Source organism: Nerophis ophidion, linkage group LG06 (genome assembly GCF_033978795.1).
Source record: "Nerophis ophidion isolate RoL-2023_Sa linkage group LG06, RoL_Noph_v1.0, whole genome shotgun sequence".
NCBI lineage: Eukaryota > Metazoa > Chordata > Actinopteri > Syngnathiformes > Syngnathidae > Nerophis > Nerophis ophidion.
Window position 1 is genome coordinate 62,523,703 of NC_084616.1, and position 24,378 is coordinate 62,548,080.

At 41.5% G+C, this 24,378-nt stretch overlaps 1 protein-coding gene across 1 annotated transcript in view; it reads right to left on the reverse strand.

Moving 5' to 3' along the window:
- LOC133555082 (cadherin-4-like) overlaps window positions 1–24,378 on the reverse strand; it is a 669,978-nt gene that overhangs the window by 12,126 nt on the left and 633,474 nt on the right. The window contains exons 14-17 of the mRNA XM_061904548.1: window positions 18,237–18,476; window positions 14,696–14,932; window positions 3,036–3,175; window positions 2,784–2,948 (exon numbers count right to left, since the gene is read on the reverse strand). Of these exons, the coding sequence (XP_061760532.1) occupies window positions 2,784–2,948; window positions 3,036–3,175; window positions 14,696–14,932; window positions 18,237–18,476 (782 nt within the window). The remainder of the gene's footprint in view (window positions 1–2,783; window positions 2,949–3,035; window positions 3,176–14,695; window positions 14,933–18,236; window positions 18,477–24,378) is intronic.

The window sequence follows — 24,378 nt, forward strand, 5'->3', positions numbered from 1 at the left end:
TTGCAACACATGCCAATACGGCCTTTTTAGTTTACTAAATTACAATTTTAAATTTCCCGGGAGTTTCGTCTTTGAAACGTCGTGTAATGATGACGTGTACGCAAGACGTCACGGGTTTTTAGGAAGTATGAGCGCTGCGCACACACACAGATAAATGTTGTCTGCTTTAACGGTATAATTATGCAGTTTTTTGGACATCTGTGTTGCTGAATCTTTTGCAATTTGTTCAATTAATATTGGAGAAGTCACAGTAGAAAGATGGAGTTGGGAAGCTTTAGCCTTTAGCCACACAAACACACGGTGATTCCTTGTTTAAAATTCCTGGAGGTGAAACTTTCCTATGGATCAGAGCGCGGTCAAGCCAACATGGATCCCGACCATTTGTCAACCAGCAGGTTTCGGTGAGAAAATTGTGGTTAAAAAGTCAGTTCTTACCGGAGAAAAGCTAAGCTTGTGCCGTCCATAGCTGCCGTCGACTCCCCTGAGACGCTGCGGCGTCAAGACACCCGTGGAGACACCCTCCCGACTATCAGGTATTATTAAACTCACTAAAACACTAGCAACACAATAGAAAGAAAAGGGATTTCCCAGAACTAACCCAGTAAATGTGTCTAAAAACATCGGAATCCGTCCCAAAGCAATCAGGTTTTTTTTTTTTTTTTTTTTTTTTAGTCCGTCGCTATCAATAATCTCAAACACGAATCTTTCATTTTCGCTCAAATTAATGGGGAAATTGTCGTTTTCTCGGTCCGAATAGCACTTTTTGTTGGAGGCTCCTATTAAAAACAATGTGAATATGTGAGGAGCCATCAAATATGTGACGTCATCGTCTGCGACTTCTGGTAGAGGCAGGGCTTTTCTCTTAGCACCAAAAGTTGCGAACTTTATAGTGGATGTTCTCTACTAAATCCTTTCAGCAAAAATATGGCAATATCGCAAAATGATCATACTTGTTCATACTTGATCATTTTGCGATATTGCCATTTTTTTGCTGAAAGGCTTTAGTAGAGAACATCCACGATAAAGTTCGCAACTTTTGGTAGCTAATAAAAAAGCCTTGCCTGTACCGGAAGCAGCAGACGATGTGCGCGTGATGTCACGGGTTGTGGAGCTCCTCACATCCTCACATATTTTACAATCAGAGCCACCAGCAGCGAAAGCGATTCGGACCGAGAAGGCGACGATTTCCTCATTAATTTGAGCGAGGATGAAATATTTGTGGATGAGGATAGGGAGAGTGAAGGACTAGTAAAAAAAAAAAGGCGAGGGCGGTGGGAGTGATTCAGATGTTATTAGACACATTTACGAGGATAATTCTGGAAAATCCCTTATCTGCTTATTGTGTTACTAGTGGTACCTGAATGTCCGAGGGGTGTATCCAAGGGTGTGGTGACCGCCAGTGTGTCTGGTGGGAGGAGGTAAGAGAGTCCGCAGCTGCAGGAAGACGCAAGCTCCGCTCATATCTACGGTAAGGGCCAACTTATTACCACAATTTTCTCACTGAAACCTGCCGGTTGACATGTGGTCGGGAACCATGTTCGCTTGACCGCTCTGTTCCATAGTAAAGCTTCACCTCAGGGAATGTAAACAAGGAAACACCGGCTGTGTTTGTGTGGCTAAAGGCAGCTGCAATACACCGCATCCATTATTAATTGAACAAATTGCAAAAGATTCAGCAACACAGAAGTCCAGAATACTGTGTAATTATGCGATTAAAGCAGACTACTTATAGCTTGGATCGGGCTGGAAAAAAATGTCCGCTACAATCCGAGACGTCACACGCACGCGTCATCATACCGACGTTTTCAACAAGATACTTCTCGCGAAATTTAAATATTGCAATTTAGTAAATTAAAAAGGCCGTATTGGTATGTGTTGCAATGTTAAGATTTCATCATTGATTTATAAACTCTCAGACTGCGTGGTTGGTAGTAGTGGGTTTCAGTAGGCCTTTAAATCTCATTAAAACTAAAATAATGTTATGGGGTAACAGTAGAAGAGAAAGTATTTTTTCCACCACAAGAATGTTGGCTATCGCTTGCCTTGACGAAAGAAAAAAGGTTTGAAGATAAACAGTAGCTGACAATGAATGAAAATGGACAGAGCAAGCTCAGGCTACAACAGTCATACTGCAATGACTGAATCGAACGTGTTTTTTTTACATTTAGTAGGTGTGGATAAACAGCGCAAATAACATCCCTGAATAGCACTTGCTTCCAAGAATGACAAAGCAGGACTATCTACAGAAAGGTTTGTCAGGTGACGGGGTTCCATCCACTTCACGAGAATACATGGTGAGGCGACGGATAGAAATATATACTGTAAATCCGACTGGTCTCTATTTCCTGGCACCCAGTGGGTGGCAGGAACGTCGTGTATTTGTTGATGCTTGTGTTTTACTAGGCTGCTGGAACGGGATCAGGCGAGTGTGTGTGTGTGTGTGTGTGTGAATGAGAGACAAGGTTGAATGGATCAAAGCTGAACAGCTGCCAACACCTCTCGAGTGTGAACATGCTGTCACAAGTCTGTCAATCAGCATTTTCTCGCATCAAAGTGCCGACATTTTAGGTTTGTGTTTGTTTGTGCATGTGGAAATGTAAAGCCCCATGCTATGAGAGCCAAATTGTGTCTTTTCGTGGCCATGCCAGCCATTGCCTATTAAAGAGGAAATTGTAATCATATTAAATGTCAAGATCGATGGCAAGTGAAAGGCCAGGCTGCTGAAAGGGCAACAATCTATACACAATCATGTGAACAGGTCACTCGTGTCCAGGTGTGTTTACCTCATGGATAAAGTCCCCGATGTCTCCGGGGTGGGGCACGACTGGTCGGATTGGGTACTGGGATTCAGGGATGATGGGCCGCTCATCCACCCTGCGGACACCTGGAGGCTTGCTGATGATGTGCTCCAACGAGTCAGGCTGCTGCAGCTGACTCAGGTCGTAGTCCTACAGATCCAGAGGGTGACACAGATGTAATAAGGGTACAAGAGGTCAGATTGGAGAGCATGTGACTTTCTTCTCCTGGGATCTCACCTGGTCCTCTTCTCCCCCTCCCTCTTCATCGTATTTCAGGATGTTGTCTCTGACATCATCCTCCGGGTCAATGAGCAGCTGTTTAATGTGTCTCTCCTTCTCCCTGCGCTTGATCCACACCACAAACAGCAGCACCATGCCTGCAAAGACAACACAAACATCATACTTTTGAAAGATGTAAAAAACCCCGTTTTCCATATGAGTTGGGAATTTGTGTTAGACACTGGGTGTGAGTTTTCCTTGCCCTTTTGTGGGTTCTTCCGAGGATGTTGTAGTCGTAATGATTTGTGCAGTCCTTTGAGACATTTGTGATTTGGGGCTATATAAATAAACATTGATTGATTGATGTAAATATAAACAAATACAATGATTTGCAAATCATTTTCAACCCATATTCAATTGAATATGCTACAAAGACAAGATATTTGATGTTCAAACTGATAAACATTGTTTTTTTCAAATAATTATTAACTTTAGAATTTGATGCCAGCAACACGTGACAAAGAAGTTGGGAATGGTGGCAATAAATACTGATAAAGTTGAGGAATGCTCATCAAACACTTATATGGAACATCCCACAGGTGTGCAGGCTAATTGGGAACAGGTAGGTGCCATGATTGGGTATAAAAGCAGCTTCCATGAAATGCTAAGTAATTCAAAAACCAAGATGGCTTGAGGGTCACCACTTTGTAAGCAAATTGTCGAACAGTTTTAAAAAAATATTTTTCAACAAGTTATTGCAAGGAATTTAGGGATTTTACCATCTACAATCCGTAAAATCATCAAAAAGTTCAGAGAATCTGGAGAAACCACTGCACGTAAGCGATGATATTACGGACTTTGGATCCCTCAAGTGGTACAGCATCAAAAACCGACATCAGTGTGTAAAGGATATCACCACATGGGCTCAGGAACACTTCATAAAAACACTTGTCACTAACTACAGTTGGTCGCTACATCTGTAAGTGCAAGTTAAAACTCTACTATGCAAAGCCAAAACCATTTTTTAACAATATTCTGAAACGCTGCTGGCTTGGCTTTGCCCGAGCTTACCTAATATTGGACTGATGCAAAGTGGAAACGTGTTCTGTGGTCTGACGAGTCCACATTTCAAAATTGTTTTTGGAAACAGAGGACGTGGTGTCCTCCAGATCAAAGAGGAAAATAACCATTCAGATTGTTACAGGCGCAAAGTTCAAAAGCCAGCATCTGTGATGGTATGGGGGTGTATTAGTGCCCAAGGCATGGGTAACTTACACATCTGTGAAGGCACCATTGATGCTGAAAGGTCCATAGAGGTTTTGGAGCAACATATGTTGTCATCCAAGCAACGTTATCATGGACGCCCCTGCTTATTTCAGTGTTACAACAGCTTGGCTTTGTAAAAAAAGAGTGTGGGTACTTTCGTGGCCCGCTTGCAGTCCAGACCTGTCTCCCATCGAAAATGTGTGGCACATTATGAAGCGTAAAATACGACAGCGGAGACCCCGGACTGTTGAACGACTAAAGCTCTACATAAAACAAGAATGGGAAAGAATTCCACTTTCAAAGCTTCAACAATTAGTTTCATCAGTTCCCAAACGTTTATTGAGTGTTGTTAAAAGAAAAGGTGATGTAACACAGTGGTGAACATGCCCTTTCCCAGCTACTTTGGCACGTGTTGCAGCCATTAAATTCTAAGTTAATTATTATTTGCAAAAAAAAATAACGTTTTTGAGTTTGAACATGAAATATCTTGTCTTTGTAGTGCATTCAACTGAATATGGGTTGAAAAGGATTTGCAAATCATTGTATTCTGTTTATATTTACATCTAACACAATTTCCCAACGCATATGGAATTGGGGTTTGTATAAAACACTACACTTTAGGATTACTGCCTTTATTTTGTCATGGACATGTTCTTGCCTTGTTGAACAACTACTCCGCCTTCTTTATCGCTTTCTGATATTTACACCAGAGGTAACATGACAATACTGACAACAGTCAGAAAACTGTTCCGACAACTCTTTCACACTGATCTTGGACTGGACAGCCACTAAAACCAGAAAACTTCCTGCTTTGACGAAAAACAATAAGGGCGTGATTTACTAAAGGTTTGCATGTACTAAAACATGTGCACACCTGATATCACAATCAAAGGTGATCTAGAACAATGAGTGCAAAGTTGATTGCGTATGTTAAGTGAGCAGATTAAGGCGTGCAATCCATTTTCAATCAATCAATCAATCAATGTTTAATTATATAGCCCGAAATCACAAGTGTCTCAAAGGGCTGCACAAGCCACAAAGACATCCTTGGTTCAGGTCCCACATCAGGGCAAGGAAAAACTCAAGCCAGTGGGATAACAATGAGAAACCTTGGAGATTCATCCATCCATCCATTTCTGCCACTTATTCCCTTTGAGTCGCGGGGGGCGCTAGTGCCTATCTCAGTTACAATCGGGCGGAGGGCGGGGTACACCCTGGACAAGTCGCCACCTCATCGCAGGGCCAACAGAGATAGACAGACAACATTCACACTCACATTCACACACTACGGCCAATTTAGTGTTGCCAATCAACCTATCCCCAGGTGCATGTCTTTGGAAGTGGGAGGAAGGCGGAGTACCCGGAGGGAACCCACGCAGTCACGGAGAGAACATGCAAACTCCACACAGAAAGATCCAGAGCCCAGGATTGAACCCACGACTACTTCGTATTGTGAGGCAGACACACTAACCCCCCTACCACCGTGAAGCCTGTCTTCTTTAATATGCAAAATATATTCTGTTCATCAAAATGCCCACAATACTGGGAGGAGAAGAGGCTAATATAATTATTTAGCACGGGCAATGTGATTAATTAACCGTTTTGCGAGCTGACAGTTCCACACACGGCTGTCGGATCCGTGCTCACGCTGCACAGACAGACGATGGACGGACGAGAATCCTTCGTCCTAAGTGTGTGTGTCAACATTTTGGACGGTCAGAAATAAAAACGATTAGACATATTGTCTATTCAGCAACACTGTTTTATAGTTTTATAGCTGCTAGAGGATTTTAGGGACTTCCATCCATCCATTTTTTACCTCTTGTCCCTTTCGGATTAAAACAAATTATATAAATGCGTTTTGATGTCATTTAATGTTTTGTTTTTTTTGTGAAGTTTTAGCGACGTTTGTTCTTTCATAGAATAAATGTTATTCTATTATTATTATTAAAACATTGGTTATATAAAAAAAAACAAAAAAACTTTAAGCCTCTAATGAGCGAAACTTCGGCAGTGAAAAATAATAGAGGTGTCAATGTAGATGCAATGCAGGACTGTGTCTAAAATGCCCATACAAAGTGGTACATGTCTCCTGCATCTTTGAAAACACAAGTAGGAGCATGATAACATCAATGTGCAGTAAATGAGAGTGTCTCCGTGGTGATGGCCCGTATAGTACACACAAAATCTTCATTTAAAGGCCTACTGAAACCCACTTCCTCTCTGAGCTGCCACCTTATCGTGGTAGAGGAGTTTGCGTGTCCCAATGATCTTAGGGGCTATGTTGTCCAGGGGCTTTATGCACCCTGGTAGGGTCTCCCAAGGCAAACAGCTTCTAGGTGAGGGATCAGACAAAGAGCAGCTCGAAGACCTCTATGAAGAAGAAAAAACATGGACCCAGATTTCCCTTGCCCGGACGCGGGTCACCGTGGCCTCCCTCTGGAGCCAGGCCCGGAGGTGGGGCACGATGGCGAGCGCCTGGTGGCCGGGCCTGTTCCCATGGGGCCCGGCCGGGCACAGCCCGAAGAGGCAAATTGGGTCACCCCTCCAATGGGCTCACCACCCATAGCAGGGGCCATAGAGGTCGGGTGCAATGTGAGCTAGGCGGCAGCCGAAGGCAGGGGACTTGGCGGTCCGATCCTCGGCTACAGAAGCTAGCTCTTGGGATGTGGAACGTCACCTCACTGGGGGGGAAAGAGCCTGAGCTAGTGCGCGAAGTGGAGAAGTTCCGGCTGGATATAGTCGGACTCACTTCGACGCACAGCAAAGGCTCTGGAACCACTTCTCTCGAGAGGGACTGGACCCTCTTCCATTCTGGCGTTGCCGGCAGTGAGAGGCGACGGGCTGGGGTGGCAATTCTTGTTGCCCCCCGGCTCAAAGGCTGCACGTTAGAGTTTTACCCGGTGGACGAAAGGGTAGCCCCCCTCCGCCTTCGGGTGGGGGGACGGGTCCTGACTGTTGTTTGTGCTTACGCACCAAACAGCAGTTCAGAGTACCCACCCTTTTTGGGTACACTCGAGGGAGTACTGGAAAGTGCTCCCCCGGGTGATTCCCTTGTCCTACTGGGGGACTTCAACACTCACGTTGGCAACGACAGTGAAACCTGGAGAGGCGTGATTGGGAAGAATGGCCGCCCAGATCTGAACCCGAGTGGTGTTCTGTGATTGGACTTTTGTGCTCGTCACAGTTTGTCCATAACAAACACCATGTTCAAACATAAGGGTGTCCATATGTGCACTTGGCACCAGGACACCCTAGGCCGCAGTTCCATGATCGACTTTGTAGTTGTGTCATCGGATTTGCGGCCTCATGTTTTGGACACTCGGGTGAAGAGAGGGGCGGAGCTTTCTACCGATCACCACCTGGTGGTGTATTGGCTGCGATGGTGGGGGAGGATGACGGACAGACCTGGGAGGCCCAAACGCATTGTGAGGGTCTGCTGGGAACGTCTGGCAGAGTCTCCTGTCAGAGAAAGTTTCAATTCCCACCTCCGGAAGAACTTTGAACATGTCACGAGGGAGGTGCTGGACATTGAGTCCAAGTGGACCATGTTCCGCACCTCTATTGTCGAAGCGTCTGATCGGAGCTGTGGCCGCAAGGTAGTTGGTGCTTGTCGGGGCGGCAATCCTAAAACCCCTTGGTGGACACCAGCGGTGAGGGATGCCGTCAAGCTGAAGAAGGAGTCCTATCGGGTCATTTTGGCTCAAAGGACCCCGGAGGCAGTGGACAGGTACCGACAGGCTAAGCGTTGTGCAGCTTCAGCGGTCGCGGAGGCAAAAACTCGGACATGGGAGGAGTTCGGGGAAGCCATGGAAAACGACTTCCGGACGGCTTCGAAGCGATTCTGGACCACCGTCCGCCGCCTCAGGAAGGGGAAGCAGTGCACTATCAACACCGTGTATGGTGTGGATGGTGTTCTGCTGACCTCAACTGCGGATGTTGTGGATAGGTGGGAGGAATACTTTGAATACCTCCTCAATCCAACCAACACGTCTTCCTATGAGGAAGCAATGCCTGGGGAATCTGTGGTGGACTCTCCTATTTCTGGGGCTGAGGTCGCTGAGGTAGTTAAAAAGCTCCTCGGTGGCAAGGCCCCAGGGGTGGATGAGGTCCGCCCGGAGTTCCTTAAGGCTCTGGATGCTGTGGGGCTGTCTTGGTTGACAAGACTCTGCAACATCGCGTGGACATCGGGGGAGGTACCTCTGGATTGGCAGACCGGGGTGGTGGTTCCTCTCTTTAAGAAGGGGGACCGGAGGGTGTGTTCCAACTATCGTGGGATCACACTCCTCAGCCTTCCCGGTAAGGTTTATTCAGGTGTACTGGAGAGGAGGCTACGCCGGATAGTCGAACCTCGGATTCAGGAGGAACAGTGTGGTTTTCGTCCTGGTCGTGGAACCGTGGACTGGCTCTATACTCTCGGCAGGGTTTTTGAGGGTGCATGGGAGTTTGCCCAACCAGTCTACATGTGCTTTGTGGACTTGGAGAAGGCATTCGACCATGTCCCTCGGGAAGTCCTGTGGGGAGTGCTCGGAGAGTATGGGGTATCGGACTGTCTTATTGTGGCGGTCCGCTCCCTGTACGATCAGTGCCAGAGCTTGGTCCGCATTGCCGCCAGTAAGTCGAACACATTTCCAGTGAGGGTCGGACTCCGCCAAGGCTGTCCTTTGTCACCGATTCTGTTCATAACTTTTATGGACAGAATTTCTAGGCGCAGTCAAGGCGTTGAGGGGTTCCAGTTTGGTGACCGAAGGATTAGGTCTCTGCTTTTTGCAGATGATGTGGTCCTGATGGCTTCATCTGACCGGGATCTTCAGCTCTCACTGGATCGGTTCGCAGCCGAGTGTGAAGCGACCGGAATGAGAATCAGCACCTCCAAGTCCGAGTCCATGGTTCTCGCCCGGAAAAGGGTGGAATGCCATCTCCGGGTTGGGGAGGAGACCCTGCCCCAAGTGGAGGAGTTCAAGTACCTAGGAGTCTTGTTCACGAGTGGGTGAAGAGTGGATCGTGAGATCGACAGGCGGATCGGTGCGGCGTCTTCAGTAATGCGGACGTTGTACCGATCCGTTGTGGTGAAGAAGGAGCTGAGCCGGAAGGCAAAGCTCTCAATTTAGCGGTCGATCTACGTTCCCATCCTCACCTATTGTCATGAGCTTTGGGTCATGACCGAAAGGATAAGATCACGGGTACAAGCGGCCGAAATGAGTTTCCTCCGCCGTGTGGCGGGGCTCTCCCTTAGAGATAGGGTGAGAAGCTCTGCCATCCGGGAGGAACTCAAAGTAAATCCGCTGCTCCTCCACATCGAGAGGAGCCAGACGAGGTGGTTCGGGCATCTGGTCAGGATGAAATTTGTCCTTTTAGACCACCTACCAGCTCACTGATTTGCTTCCTGGCTTCTCTTGACAGAGTGACAGTGATTGGCAGCTCACAGCAACTGACCAATCAGCAGTCAGATGTGACATGGTGTTACATTTTGCTGTTGACTAACAAAAATTGCAGCTAAAATATCTGACTCCTGGTGGTCTAAAAGCTTAAATATAAGTATTCTGTTCCAGAAGACATTGTTTGAGTCTCAGCCGGGACATACAAGGTAAATATTAAAAAGTGTAATTATTTAATTCTGTTAATTTTGTACAAAATAATAAATAATCGAACAATTTGTTTCGATTCATATTACTCCAAAACATGCATCTAATCCCTTCAAGCCACGCCCCTTTACGCAAACCAGTTGTGTCCCATCACTTCTGAAATCCAAATTGCATAGATGCCAGTGACTTTGAAGAATCACTGTCATATTGTGAGAATATGATGAACAGTAAAGAAGTAGCTAAACATGTCTGTCCTTACTCTTAAGAGCGAAAAGGACATATTAAGGAATTTCAGAGCCTGTAGTTACACAATCTTAAATGAAGTCCATTATTGATGATGCACTCATTTGGCACAGAGATTGTTGTGCATGTTGCACAATCTTTTTACATTGTCTTATAGGAACACAACTATAGAATTATAACCTGGATATTCTGTAACTGAGAGCAGCCAGTGTATTGCTTGCTATCTGTAAAAATGTACTGTGTTCTAGAAAAAAAAAAAAAATGCAACACATGACTATTAGTCTAAAGCAGGGGTCACCAACCTTTTTGAAACCAAGAGCTACTTCTTGGGTACTGATTAATGCAAAGGGCTACCAGTTTGATACACACTTAAATAAATTGCCAGAAATAGCCACTTTGCTCAATTAACCTTTAATAAAAAAATGTATATATATATTTTTTTTTTAAATGGGTATTTCTGTTTGTCATTCTGTCGTAATTTTTTTTTTCCTTCTACGGAAGGTTTTTTGTAGAGAATAAATGATGAAAAAAACACTTAATTGAACTGTTTAAAAAAGGCGAAAACAGGAAAAAAAATGAAAATAAAATTTTGAAACATAGTTTATCTTCAATTTCGACTCTTTAAAATTCAAAATTCAACCGAAAAAAAAAAGAAGGGAAAAACTAGCTAATTCGAATCTTTTTGAAAAAATTTAAAAAATAATTTATGGAACATCATTAGTAGTTTTTCCTGATTAAGATTATTTTTTAGAATTTTGATGACATGTTTTAAATAGGTTAAAATCAAATCTGCCCTTTGTTAGAATACATAACAAATTGGACCAAGCTATATTTCTAACAAAGACGAATCATTATTTCTTCTATATTTTCCAGAAATTTTGGGGGGAAAGAAATTCAAAAGACTTTGAAATAAGATTTAAATTTGATTCAAAAGATTTTCTAGATTTGTCGGAATAATTTTTTTGAATTTTAATCCTAATAAGTTTGAAGAAATATTTCACAAATATTCTTCGTCGAAAAAAACAGAAGCTAAAATGAATAATTAAATGAAAATGTATTTATTGTTATTTACAATAAAAAAATAAATTTACTTGAACATTGATTTAAATTGTCAGGAAAGAAGAGGAAGGAATTTAAAAGGTAAAAAGATATATGTGTTTAAAAATCCTAAAATAATTTTTAAGGTTGTATTTTTTCTCTAAAACTGTCTTTCTGAAAGTTATAGGAAGCAGAGTAAAAAAAATAAATGAATTTATTTAAACAAGTACATACCAAATGTTTAAAATATTTCCCTGGATTTTCATTTTCTATTTGAGTTTTGTCTCTCTTAGAATTAAAAATGTCGAGCAAAGCGAGACCAGTTTGCTAATAAATAAATACAATTCAAAAAACAGAGGCAGATCACTGGTAAGTGCTGCTCTTTGAGCTATTTTTAGAACAGGCCAGCGGGCTACTCATCTGGTCCTTACGGGCGACCTGGTGCCCGCGGCCACCGCGTTGGTGACCCCTAGTCTGAAAAGTTGACACTCCAAGAGTGTGCACTCTAGAGTAAACATGTCCAAATTGGGCAGCAGTGCTCAGGAGGCATAGCGGTCATTTAATAACAAGCGGGTGGGTGGTCACTGCAGTTGTGTCCTTGGGCAGGACATTCAACCACTTTGCTTCCAGTGTCACCCACACTGTTGTATAAATGTGAATGAATGCTTGGTGGTGGTCACAGGAGCTGTAGCCGCAACATTGGCAGCAATGTTTCTGTCAGTCTTCCCCAGGGCGGCTGTGGCTACAAATGTACTTCAGCTATACCACCACTTGTAACTGTGGAGTGAATGAATGATGGGTTTTAGCAATTCAGGTCAGTCCTTTAAGTGTCCGGAAAAGCGCAATATTAATCCAATTCATTATTATTAAATGATGTGTCAATATTTTGTGTGAGCACCATTTATATAGCACTGTATTAATTCTTCTAGGTATGGAATTCCAGAATTCACCTCCACACCTTAATGATGACTGCAGACGGAACACTCTGTTCATTTAGAATCGTCCTTTTAGAATATATAAGTAGGAATATATTGATAAGGTTTCTTTTCACGAGTTACTTGGATGTCTTTTGTTATCCCTGGAAAAAATAATATTTTTTTTTCTGAGGATGTAGGGTTTAAAGTATCGTATTTTTCGGACTATAAGTCACAGTTTTTTTCATAGTTTGGCCGGGGGTGCAACTTTTACTCAGGAGCGACTTATGAGTGAAATTATTAACACATAACCGTAAAATATCAAATAATATTGTTTAGCTCATTCACGTAAGAAGACTAGACATATAAGATTTAATCAGATTTAGCAATTAGGAGTGACAGATTGTTTGGTAAAAGTAAAGCATGTTCTATATGTTATAGTTATTTGAATGACTCTTACCATAATATGTTACGTTAACATACCAGGCACCTTCTCAGTTGGTTATTTATGCGTCTTATAACGTACACTTAATCAGCCTGTTGTTCACTATTCTTTATATGCCGAATTTCCCCCAGGGATCAATAAAGTATTTTCTATTCTATTCTATCTATTTATTTATTTTAAATTGCCTTTCAAATTTCTATTCCTGGTGTTGGGTTTTATCAAATAAATTTCCCCCAAAAATGCGACTTATACTCTAGTGCGACCTATAAATGTTTTTTTCCTTCTTTATTATGCCTTTTTAGGCAGGTGGGACTTATACTCCGGAGCGACTTATACTCCGAAATATACGGTAACTATTAACAAAACTTTGAATGGTGATGGTAATGACTTAGTTTATTTGACAATAACAAGCATGTTATGGCCATATCAGTTGATTGTCATGATGGGGGGCAGTTGGGGGCGTGGAGGGGACAGGGGTGTCGCAGCTTTCTGCGGGGTCGTTCTTCCAGGAAGGAAGACGGACTACTCGGGACATGGCGTGCAGGTAAAAACATGATTTAATCTTTAACTCAGAAGCTACAAAAAACACTACAAACAAAAGGCGGGCGCAAGGCGGAAACACAACTTAGACAAAACTATGGTCGACAAACAAAACTTACTTCACAGGAAAACGAGCATGGATCTATGGCATGAAGAAGCAGTGTGAACTTTGGGGTGAAAAAACTAGCAATGTCACCAGACCGACTGACAGACAAAGACATGTTTAAATACTGCCTCTGATTAATCAGAGACAGGTGAACACAGTGAGTAACCATGGTGACAAAACTAACAAGGAAGTGAAAACAGGAACTAATGGAGTCTTTAAAGGCCTACTGAAACCCACTACTACCGACCACGCAGTCTGATAGTTTATATATCAATGATGAAATATTAACATTGCAACACATGCCAATATGGCCTTTTTAGTTTACTAAATTGCAATTTGAAATTTCCCACGAGTTTCTCTTTCAAAACATTGCGGAGTGATGACGCGTACGCGTGACGTCACGGACTGTAAGGAAATATTAGCGCTGCACCACTCACGGCTAAAAGTCGTCTACTTTAATCGCACAATTACACAGTATTTTGGACATCTGTGTAGCTGAATCTTTTGCAATTTGTTCATTTAATAATAGAGACTATAAAGAACAATGCTGTTGGTGGAAAGCGGTGGATTGCAGCTGTCTTTAGCACCTAGACACAGTCGGTGTTTCTTCGTTTGTTGTGAAGCAGAGCGGTCAAGCGAACATGTTTTCTCTACGTCAACCAGCATGTTTTTGGATGGGGAAATTGTGATATATATCTTACCGGAGACATCAGTGGATTATTCGTCGTCCTGCAGCAGCTTTCAAAAAAGGCAGCTGTGAGCTTGGCTTCTCGGCTTCTCTCTGACACACTGCGTGTTCACCGCAGCCATCCGACCTCGAGGTATGTCTTTACAATCTTTAAAATCTCACTAAAACACTATTAAAACAATAAGCAGATAAGGGATCTTCCAGAATTATCCTAGTAAATGTGTGTAGTTACATCTGAAACGCTCACACTGCCGCCGCTTTTTATTTATTTATTTTTTCTAGTCCTTCACTGACAATATCCTAATTCACAAATCTTTCATCCTTGCTCAAATTTATGGGGAAATTGTCGCTTTCTCGGTCCGAATTGCTCTTACTGCTGGTGGCTCCCATTATAAACAATGTGAATATGTGTGAAGCCCTGCAACTCGTGACGTCACGCGGACATACTTCCGGTAAAGGCAGGGCTTTTCTATTAGCCACCAAAAGTTGCGAACTTTATCGCCGATGTTCTCTACTAAATCCTTTCAGCAAAAATATGGCAATATCGCGAAATGATCAAGTATGACACATAGAATGGACCTGCTATGCCCGTTTAAATAAGAAAATCTCATTTCAGTAGGCCTTTAACAGAACCACAGATCATGACATTGATAATACGAATAAAGTATGGTAGGTAATATAATAAAAAACAGAGCGCCCACTAAATGGTCAGTCATGTTGAAAAGACATCCATGGGAGCTGTGGAGGACAAATCCTAACCAATCACAATCTTTCACATTTAATGTGTGCGATGGTGTTGATGACATGCCCCACAGCCGCGAGGTGTGGTGTGATAGGCACAGCTGATACTCACTGAGCAGAATGATGATGCAGATCAGAATAGAGAAGATGGCTCCGGTTCCCAAGCCGGCGGCTGCCACAGCACCCGCTGTAGTGCAATCTCCGTTTTGATCACATGGACACACTTTCACTTTGATGACCGACCTGTTGGACAAGGGTGGGTTTCCCGAGTCAGAAACACTTATTGGGACCTCGTACATGCCCGGCTCCAAATAGACTTGGTATCTCAGACTTAGGCGGCCGTAGTTTCCTGTGCAGGAAGAAGGAGAAGAACTGCTTAGGTCAGGGGTCTCCAACCTTTTTGAAACAAAGAGCTACTTCTTGGGTACTGATTGATGCGAATGGCTACCAGTTTTACACTTTACATTTTAAATGTTTATATATACATATATATATATATATATATATATATATATATATATATATATATATATATATATATATATGTCTTGATTGGATTATCCAGAGAATAGTGCTCGATACCGTAGTAGAGCGCAATATGTAGGTGTGTGAAAAATCACGAGACTACTTCATCTCAACAGAACTGTTTCATGAGGGGTTGATTGAGCGAACCCCTCATGAAACAGTTCTGTAGAGATGAAGTAGTCTTGTGATTTTTCACACACCTACATATATATATATATATATATATATATATAGTCATTTGTAAGTTACATGTAAGTGTAATTTAAACAAGATTAGCTAAATAAATAAATTTATATATATATTTAAAAAATGGGTATTTCTGTCCGTCATTCCGTCGTACATTTTTTTTCCTTTTACGGAAGGTTTTTTGTAGAGAATAAATGATGAAAAAAACACTTAATTGAACGGTTTAAAAGAGGGGAAAACACAAAAAAAAAAAAAATTAAATGAACCAAAATGAACCATTAAATGAACCAAAATATGACTTATTATATCTTTGTGTAAAATATTGGACACAGTGTGTTGTCAAGCTTATGAGATGCGATGCAGGTGTAAGCCACCATTGTTCTTTTATTTTTTATTTTTTGTGTAAATATTTTTTATGATAATATCAATGAGGGATTTTTAATCTCTGCTATTTTGAAATTGTTACTAATATTGATAATATTCAATTTTGTTTCACTACTTTTAGATTGTACCGTGTCATGTTTGTGTGTCCTCAATTGCTCTGTTTATTCATTGCTATTCTGAATGTTGCTGGGTTGGGTTTGGTTTTGGAATTGGTATTGTTGTGTATTGTTTTGTTGCAATGATTAATACATTCATAAAAAGAAAAAAAAAACGGGCAGCGGGCGACTCATCTGGTCCTTGCGGGCGCCGCGTTGGTAACCCCTGGCTTAGGTAAAACATTTCTATAATAAACCACATGAAAACTACTGCCTTTACAAGGATTCTATTTAACAATAGTAAATGTCTATGATTTTGATTGTGGTTTGCAGTAGCATAAAACCAAAATACGTTATAATGACAGTTGTTTTTAATATTTTACGTGATAATGTCTTTATGTTACACACATTGCTACTGTATTTATGTACAGTACAGTGGGACCTCGTTTCACAAATCTCTCATTGTACGGAACTTAGACCGAATAAAAATATGCTTTGGTGTCCTTGTACAAAGATTTCGTGCCTGGAAGCACATCCATTGTGCGGGCTCTGCTTATCCATTCAGCTACTGTGATACTTTGTGTGCTTTTTAGCCTTTTTACAAGATGTTTTTAGTTGTAATAGCTCATTATGAGTCCAAAGAAAGCAAAGGCTAAGCGGTGTGTGGTTTGAAAAATTCAGAAAGTATCCACAGCTTTGTCTACACTTCCCCACTACATACCCCTCTCCGCTGCAGACAAAGAAGACAAACCGAGAAGGTAAAGTAGATTTTATTTATTTGTAATCATTATATCGTCCGGGCCGTTAGGGTTAACTTGATAGTGAGAGTGTGTCTGTTTGTAAGCAGGGTGGCTGCGTAAGGAGGACAGTTCTGTTACTTGTTGTGTTTTTTTCGGCTTTGTTATTAAATAGAAAGTTTTGTTATGCTTGTTTAAAGGCCTACTGAAACCAACTACTACCGACCACGCAGTCTGATAGTTTATATATCAAGGATGAAATATTAACATTGCAACCCATGCCAATACGGCCTTTTTAGTTTACTAAATTACAATTTTAAATTTCCCGGGAGTTTCTTGTTGAAAACGTGGCAGAATGATGATGCGTATGATGACGCGTGTTTGTGACCACTTACGGCTAAAAGTCGTCTCTTTTTATCGCGCAATTACACAGTATTCTGGACGTCTGTGTTGCTCAATCTTTTGCAATTTGTTCAATTAATAATGGAGACGTCATATAATAATGCTGTTGGTGGAAAGCGGTGGATTGGAGCTGCCTTTAGCACCGAAACACAGCCGGTCTTTGTTTGTTGTGAAGCTTTAACACAAAGCGGTCAAGCAAACATGTTTCTCTACGTCAACCAGCAAGTGTTTGGATGGGGAAATTGTGATATTAAGTCGGCTCTTACCGGCGACTTCAGTGGATTATGCGACCTCATCCTGCAGCTAAAAAAGGCAGCTGTGATCTTGGCTCTTTCATTGGCTTCTCTCAGAGACACTGGCGTTCACCGCAGCCATCCGACTTTCAGGTATGACTTTACAATCTCACTAAAACACTATCAAAAACAATAAGCAGGTAAGGGATCTTCCAGAATTATCCTAGTAAATGTCTAATTACATCTGAAACGCTCACACTGCCGCCGCCTGGAGCCGTCGCCTTTTCTTTTTTTAGTGCCTCACTCTAACTTTCCTCATCCACAAATCTTTCATCCTCGCTCAAATTAATGGGGAAATCGTCGCTTTCTCGGTCCGAATAGCTCTTGCTGCTGGAGGCTATGATTATAAACAATGTGAGGATGTGAGGAGCCCTACAAGCTGTGACGTCACACGCACATCGTCTGCTACTTCTGGTAAAGGCAAGGCTTTTTTATTAGCGACCAAAAGTTGCGAACTTTATCGTCAATGTTCAATCAATCAACCAATGTTTATTTATATAGCCCTAAATTACAAATGTCTCAAAGGACTGTACAAACCACTACGACTACGACATCCTCGGAAGAACCCGCATAAGGACAAGGAAAACTCACACCCAGTGGGCAAGGATGTTCTCTACTAAATCCTTTCAGCAAAAATATGGCAATATCGCGAAATGATCAAGTATGACACATAGAATGTACCTGCTATCCCCGTTTAAATAAGAAAATCTAATTTCAGTAGGCCTTTAATAATCAGTACTATAAAGCACTTTGTGTTGTGGTCAAAGTGTACACATTTTTACTTAAAGACTGTTGTCAAGGCTGCAACCTATTACTCATGTTTAACTTATTTCTTTTGGAGAAATTTGGTTCAATATACAAACTTTCCTATTCATGAATCATGTTCAAGAACCAATTAAGTTTGTACATCGAGGTTCCACTGTATATCATTCCCAAGAGAGTGTGAACCAAAACATTATAATTTGTGTGTGTCCATATATTTTACATACATATTGGCATTTTTTGGGAGATCATTTGGGATTTCCTCTCACCACTTATCCGCGTAATTGTCCAGTTGCGTCTGATGCTGGAAGGATACATGGGCAGCTCGAAGATAAAAGGCCCAGCGTTAGAGTCAGTGTCGGCGTCAGCAGCAGTGATATTGACACCGTTGGCATTCTTGTTCATCTGCTCACAGATCTGAGACTCCCTGGGTATAAGTGCTGGGGGGTTGTCGTTAATATCTATCAGGTATATCTGCAGCGTGCCGGTGCCGCTGGCTGCAGGAGAGCCTGAGAGCAAGACAGAAGGGTGGAGGGAGTGTGGAGAAAATCACATCATGTCAGGAGGAAAAGATGCCAAGTGAAGACGTGTGCTCTGAAAAAGGAGGGGATGGTGGGGTGGTGGGGGGGTTATTGGGCCCGGCAGATGAAGTCTGACGGATTGAAGCCAAATAGCGAAAGAAAATATAGAAGATTTGAGAATTTTCAGCAATGATGATGTTGGGAGAGTGGGAGGAGAATTTCTCTACTTGACAGAAATACTTTTGACAGTGGTGCTCTCCAAGTCCGCGTCGAGCCTCGCAGGCAAATAAAATGCATCGCGGTCGATGCAGACGCAGGCTATAGCTCTTCCACTTGCCTAAAGATGCACAATAACGATGACTGTAACACAATCAAACGAGCCCTTGCCTGTGTGCGTTTATGCAAGACCATGACCGATATCAATGATAAAGGCGTCCTGCCTGCCAAAGTACTTCTGAAGGATGAAGATGGTGTTCTGATTGTTCTGTAAAACACTCTGGTTTCGCATCTTATACAACTGACTTGAAAACGCATCCGTCCTTATCCTTATTCCACCGATTGTTATATTGAGCAACAGGGCCTGTACGGGTCTGAGATGTTGCACACAGCTAATGTATTCATGTTGCTTTACCACTAAGTTTATCTACCGGCCGCCTTTTGGCGTGGTCAGTTTTATCCTTCAAAATAGTATGGTAGGAAATAGCAAAAAAAGTGGAGGTAGTGAACGCATCAGTCAAAACAAAACATGTTAATAACAATAATAAACATTTTTATTTATTATTTGTCACGAGTCTGTTGGCTTTGATAACTAGACACATTTGACCTTATATACAGAATGATTTATGATAATAAAGAATGGACATTTGTCAGTTTTACAGTGGGGCAAAAAAGTATTTAGTCAGCCACCGATTGTGCAAGTTCTCCCACTTAAAATGATGACAGAGGTCTGTAATTTTCATCATAGGTACACTTCAACTGTGAGAGACAGAATGGGGGAAAAAAATCCAGGAATTCACATTGTGGGAATTTTAAAGAATTTATTTGTAAATTATGGTGGAAAATAAGTATTTGGTCAACCATTCAAAGCTCTCACTGATGGAAGGACGTTTTTGCTCAAAATCTCACGATACATGGCCCCATTCATTCTTTCCTTAACACGGATCAATGATGTTTCCACCCCCATGCTTCACAGTAGGAATGGTGTTCTTGGGATGCAACTCAGTATTCTTCTTCCTCCAAACACAACGAGTTGAGTTTATACCAAAATGGATACATGGATGATACAGCAGAGGATTGGGAGAATGTCATGTAGTCAGATGAAACCGAAATAGAACTTTTTGGTATAAACTCAACTCGTCGTGTTTGGAGAAAGAAGAATATGGTAGCCAGAAAAAAAAAAAACTTATCGCTTTACAGTGTACTCAAGATATCTCGTAGTCTAAAATCTAAATATAAGATCAATAATGTTTAAAGACACTCCAACAGAGGACTAATAGTTCATGTTAGTGTTTTATACCTTAATAGTTGTCTTAAAAAAATCTAAATCTGATGAATACACCATTACAGTATGTTCCATAATCACCTCTGCAATGGAAAAAAATGCTATTGTCCTGCATGTTGGTGTACAGTGAAATAATAACCTTTTTTTTGTATCATGTTTTAAAACCTTTGTAACACTCTGACTTCATAAACAAACATGTATCACTGAGAATATATTGGGTGCACATAAATAAATGTTGTTATCATGCAGTTAAAAATAAACATTCTTAACTATTATTGTTGGATCTTTAAAGCGTTTGTAGTCATACCCTTACTGATATTATGGCCAAACTAACCTCATACAATAGTTATGAGCCATCATCTTTTACATATTCTATTGTATAGCTTTTTCTATGACTTATTCCCTCCACAAGTCTTTCTAATGTATTGAGAAAGTCAGTATCAGTCTATATAATATCTTAAAGGGGAACATTATCGCCAGACCTATGTAAGCGTCAATATATACCTTGATGTTGCAGAAAAAAGACCATATATTTTTTTACCCGATTTCCGAACTCTAAATGGGTGAATTTTGGCGAATTAAACGCCTTTCTATTTATCGCTCTCTGAGCGATGACGTCAGAACGTGACGTCACATAGGTAATAAAGCCGCCATTTTCTCAAACACATTACAAACACATTATAAACACCGCGTCTCAGCTCTGTTATTTTCATTTTTTTTTACTGTTTTCCGTACCTTGGAGACATCATGCCTCGTCGGTGTGTTGTCGGAGGGTGTGACAACACTAACAGGGAGGGATTCAAGTTGCACCACTGGCCCAAAGATGTGAAAGTGGCAAGAAATTGGACGAAATTTGTTCAAAATACGAGGGTGTAGGGAAAGCCGACGAAATGGTCAGTTTTTTGCTCCGCACACTTTACCGACGAAAAGCTTACAGAGATGGCAAGATTGTGTGGATATCCTGCCACACTCAAAGCAGATGCATTTCCAACGATAAAGTCAAAGAAATCTGCCGCCAGACCCCCATTGAATGTGCCGGAGTGTCTGCACATTTTACCGGCGATGCTAAGGCAGACATGGATATCCTGCAGATGTATTTCCAACGATAAAGTCAATGAAATCACAAAGGTGAGTTTTGTTGATGTTATTGACTTATGTGCTAATCAGACATATTTTGTCGCGGCATGACTGCCAGCTAATCGATGCTAACATGCTATTTAGGCTAGCTGTATGTACATTTGTAGCTATATTTGCATCCAGCGTTTCCCCTCCACCCAAATTTAATGCCAAACAAACACTTACTAATCGACGGATTTAAGTTGATCCAGTGTCACAAGATGCGAAAGTCCCGAACGTTTGTTTTTTTTACCGGCGATGCTACGGGCGACATGGCCGAATAACGTCAATAGCTATTCGCTCAATAGCTTCAGTTTCTTCTTAAATTTCGTTTTCGCTATCTGCCTCCATACGCCAACCATCCGTTTCAATACATGCGTAATCTGTTGAATCGCTTAAGCCGCTGAAATCCGAGTCTGAATCCGAGCTAATGTCGCTATATCTTGCTGTGCTACCCGTTTGTTTGTATTGGCATCACTGGATGACGTCACAGGAAAATGGACGGTGGCTTCACAGATAGCGAAAATCAGGCTCTCTAAAGCCTTTTTTTGGGATATTCCGGGATGGGTAAAATTTTGAAAAAAACTTCGAAAAATAAAATAAGCCACTGGGAACTAATTTTTATTGGTTTTAACCCTTCTGAAATAGTGATAATGTTCCCCTTTAACCATCTCCAATTAGTACCTATTTTCCTAATCTACAATAGACTACAGACTGAATAATGAGATGCACTTAGATGTTGGAAGCGTAAGTACTAAGGTAAATGAAAAGCAGACAGAAGTGCCATTTAAACTAGTGGTTAAAGAGACCACCCTGAGATCGGTAGGTTGTGAGTTCAAACTCTGGCCGAGTCATAACAAAGACTATAAAAATGGGACCCATTACCTCCCTGCTTGGCACTCAGCATCAAGGGTTGGAATTGGGGGTTAAATCAACAAAAATTAATCCCGGGCGTGGCCACCGCTGCTGCCCACTGCTCCCCTCACTTCCCAGAGGGTGATCAAGGGTGATGGGTCAAATGCAGAGAATAATTTCGCCACACCTAGTGTGTGTGTGACAATTTTTGTTACTTTAAATTTTTTAACTAACAAATCATTTTAATTGAAGATCAGTATATCAAAGATGGTATGAAACCACATTCATCACGCACTCACGCACGCACGCACGCACACACACACACACACACACACACACACACACACACACACACACGCACACACACATGCACACACACACACACACACACACACACACACACACACACACACACACACACACACACACACACACACACACACACACACACACACACACACACACACACACACACACACACACACACACACTCACACACACACACACACACACACACACACACACACACACACGCGGCTAATCCCAGCCATGTTCGAGGGACAAGACGATGCAGCTTGCCACGGTTGATAGGAGAATTATGTGGGTTTTATCCAGCTAAATAAATAATTATGTTTGTGTAAGTTCCTCAAAAGGATTTGTAGTCAGTCCTTCATGTGACAGTGGCACAGTCAGAATGAGAAGTGGTGGAAAAACTAGGATTAAGTCTGGCACGTGTGGTACGAATGACGTATTTGCACAAAAACAAAAGCATACATTGGGAATGTGTGTCAAAGGTGCGAGGTTATATGATTGTTAGACGGCGACATTAAATCACTGCGATATAAACACACCTTGCATCAGACTGTCACTACATCCCCATGTCCCCTCCTACTACTCACTGTCTTTGAGCACGTTTTACCATAATCCTGTTTATGTTATGACGGCTGGCGCTTCCGTACCGCCCACTAAGTCAACATGAACATAACCCTGGAGTGCTGGCGGCTCATCTTTTACGCTCACCACAGTCTGTCATCCTGCACGTCAGGTAGTAAACCAGTCACCTTAAGGAAATTAAAGTTTATATCAATCAAATTCTGCAAGAGCAGTACGTGAATGCTGCTCTTGTGACAGGCTGCTCCCTGACTGACTGCCTTCAGAAGGGCTTTGTCCAACTATACATTTTGAAATAAATTATTGTTACCTCCAGAGAACAACTAAGGAACACAGGAAATAAGAAGTAAAGACGAAAACGAGTGAAAATGAGTTTTCATGGGAAGCCAAAACAATAAGGGTGTGTCAACCTGGACAGTGTGCCTTTCACACAGCAGCAGCATGGTTACTCTTTATGACATTTGTTTATGTCAAGCATAGCAAACGCACCAACCGATATGGTTTTATATAAGTGCTGCAAATGAGACACATTTAGACATGCATAAGCTTTGAAATGAAATAATGTTTGAAAGTGAAAAAAAAAACTTAAGGTAAACAGCCAGCTGCCTGTCACTGATAAGGAAATTTAGAAAAAAAGAAAAAAGGTGCAATGTGCGCTCCTGTTTGAGAAAAGGGCAAACATATTGGTTTGCAGTGATTGAGTTTGTGCTCGTTTAAGCTTGCGGTTCAACTTCGAGGCAGAACAAATGATTATATATATATATATATATATATATATATATATATATATATATATATATATATATATATATATATATATATATGTATATATACATATATATGTATATATATATATATATATACATATATATATATATATATATGTATATATATATATATATATATATATATACATATATATACTGTATATATATATATATATATATATATATATATATATATATATATATATATATATATATATATATATGTATGTATGGCTTCACGGTGGCAGAGGGGTTAGTGCGTCTGCCTCACAATATGAAGTTCCTGTAGTCCTGGGTTCAAATCCAGGCTCGGGATCTTTCGGCGTGGAGTTTGCATGTTCTCCCCGTGAATGCGTGGGTTCCCTAAGGGTACTCCGGCTTCCTCCCACTTCCAAAGACTTGCACCTGGGGATAGGTTAATTGGTAACACTAAATTGGCCCTAGTGTGTGAATGTGAGTGTGAATGTTGTCTGTCTATCTGTGTTGGCCCTGCGATGAGGTGGCGACTTGTCCAGGGTGTACCCCGCCTTCCGCCCGATTGTAGCTAAGATAGGCGCCAGCGCCCCCCGCGACCCCCGTAAGAGACAAGCGGTAGAAAAAAAAAAAAAAAAAAAAAAAAAAAATATATATATATATATATATATATATATATACAAATCCCGTTTCCATATGAGTTGGGAAATTTTGTTAGATGTAAATATAAACGGAATACAATGATTTGCAAATCATTTTCAACCCATAATCAATTGAATGCACTACA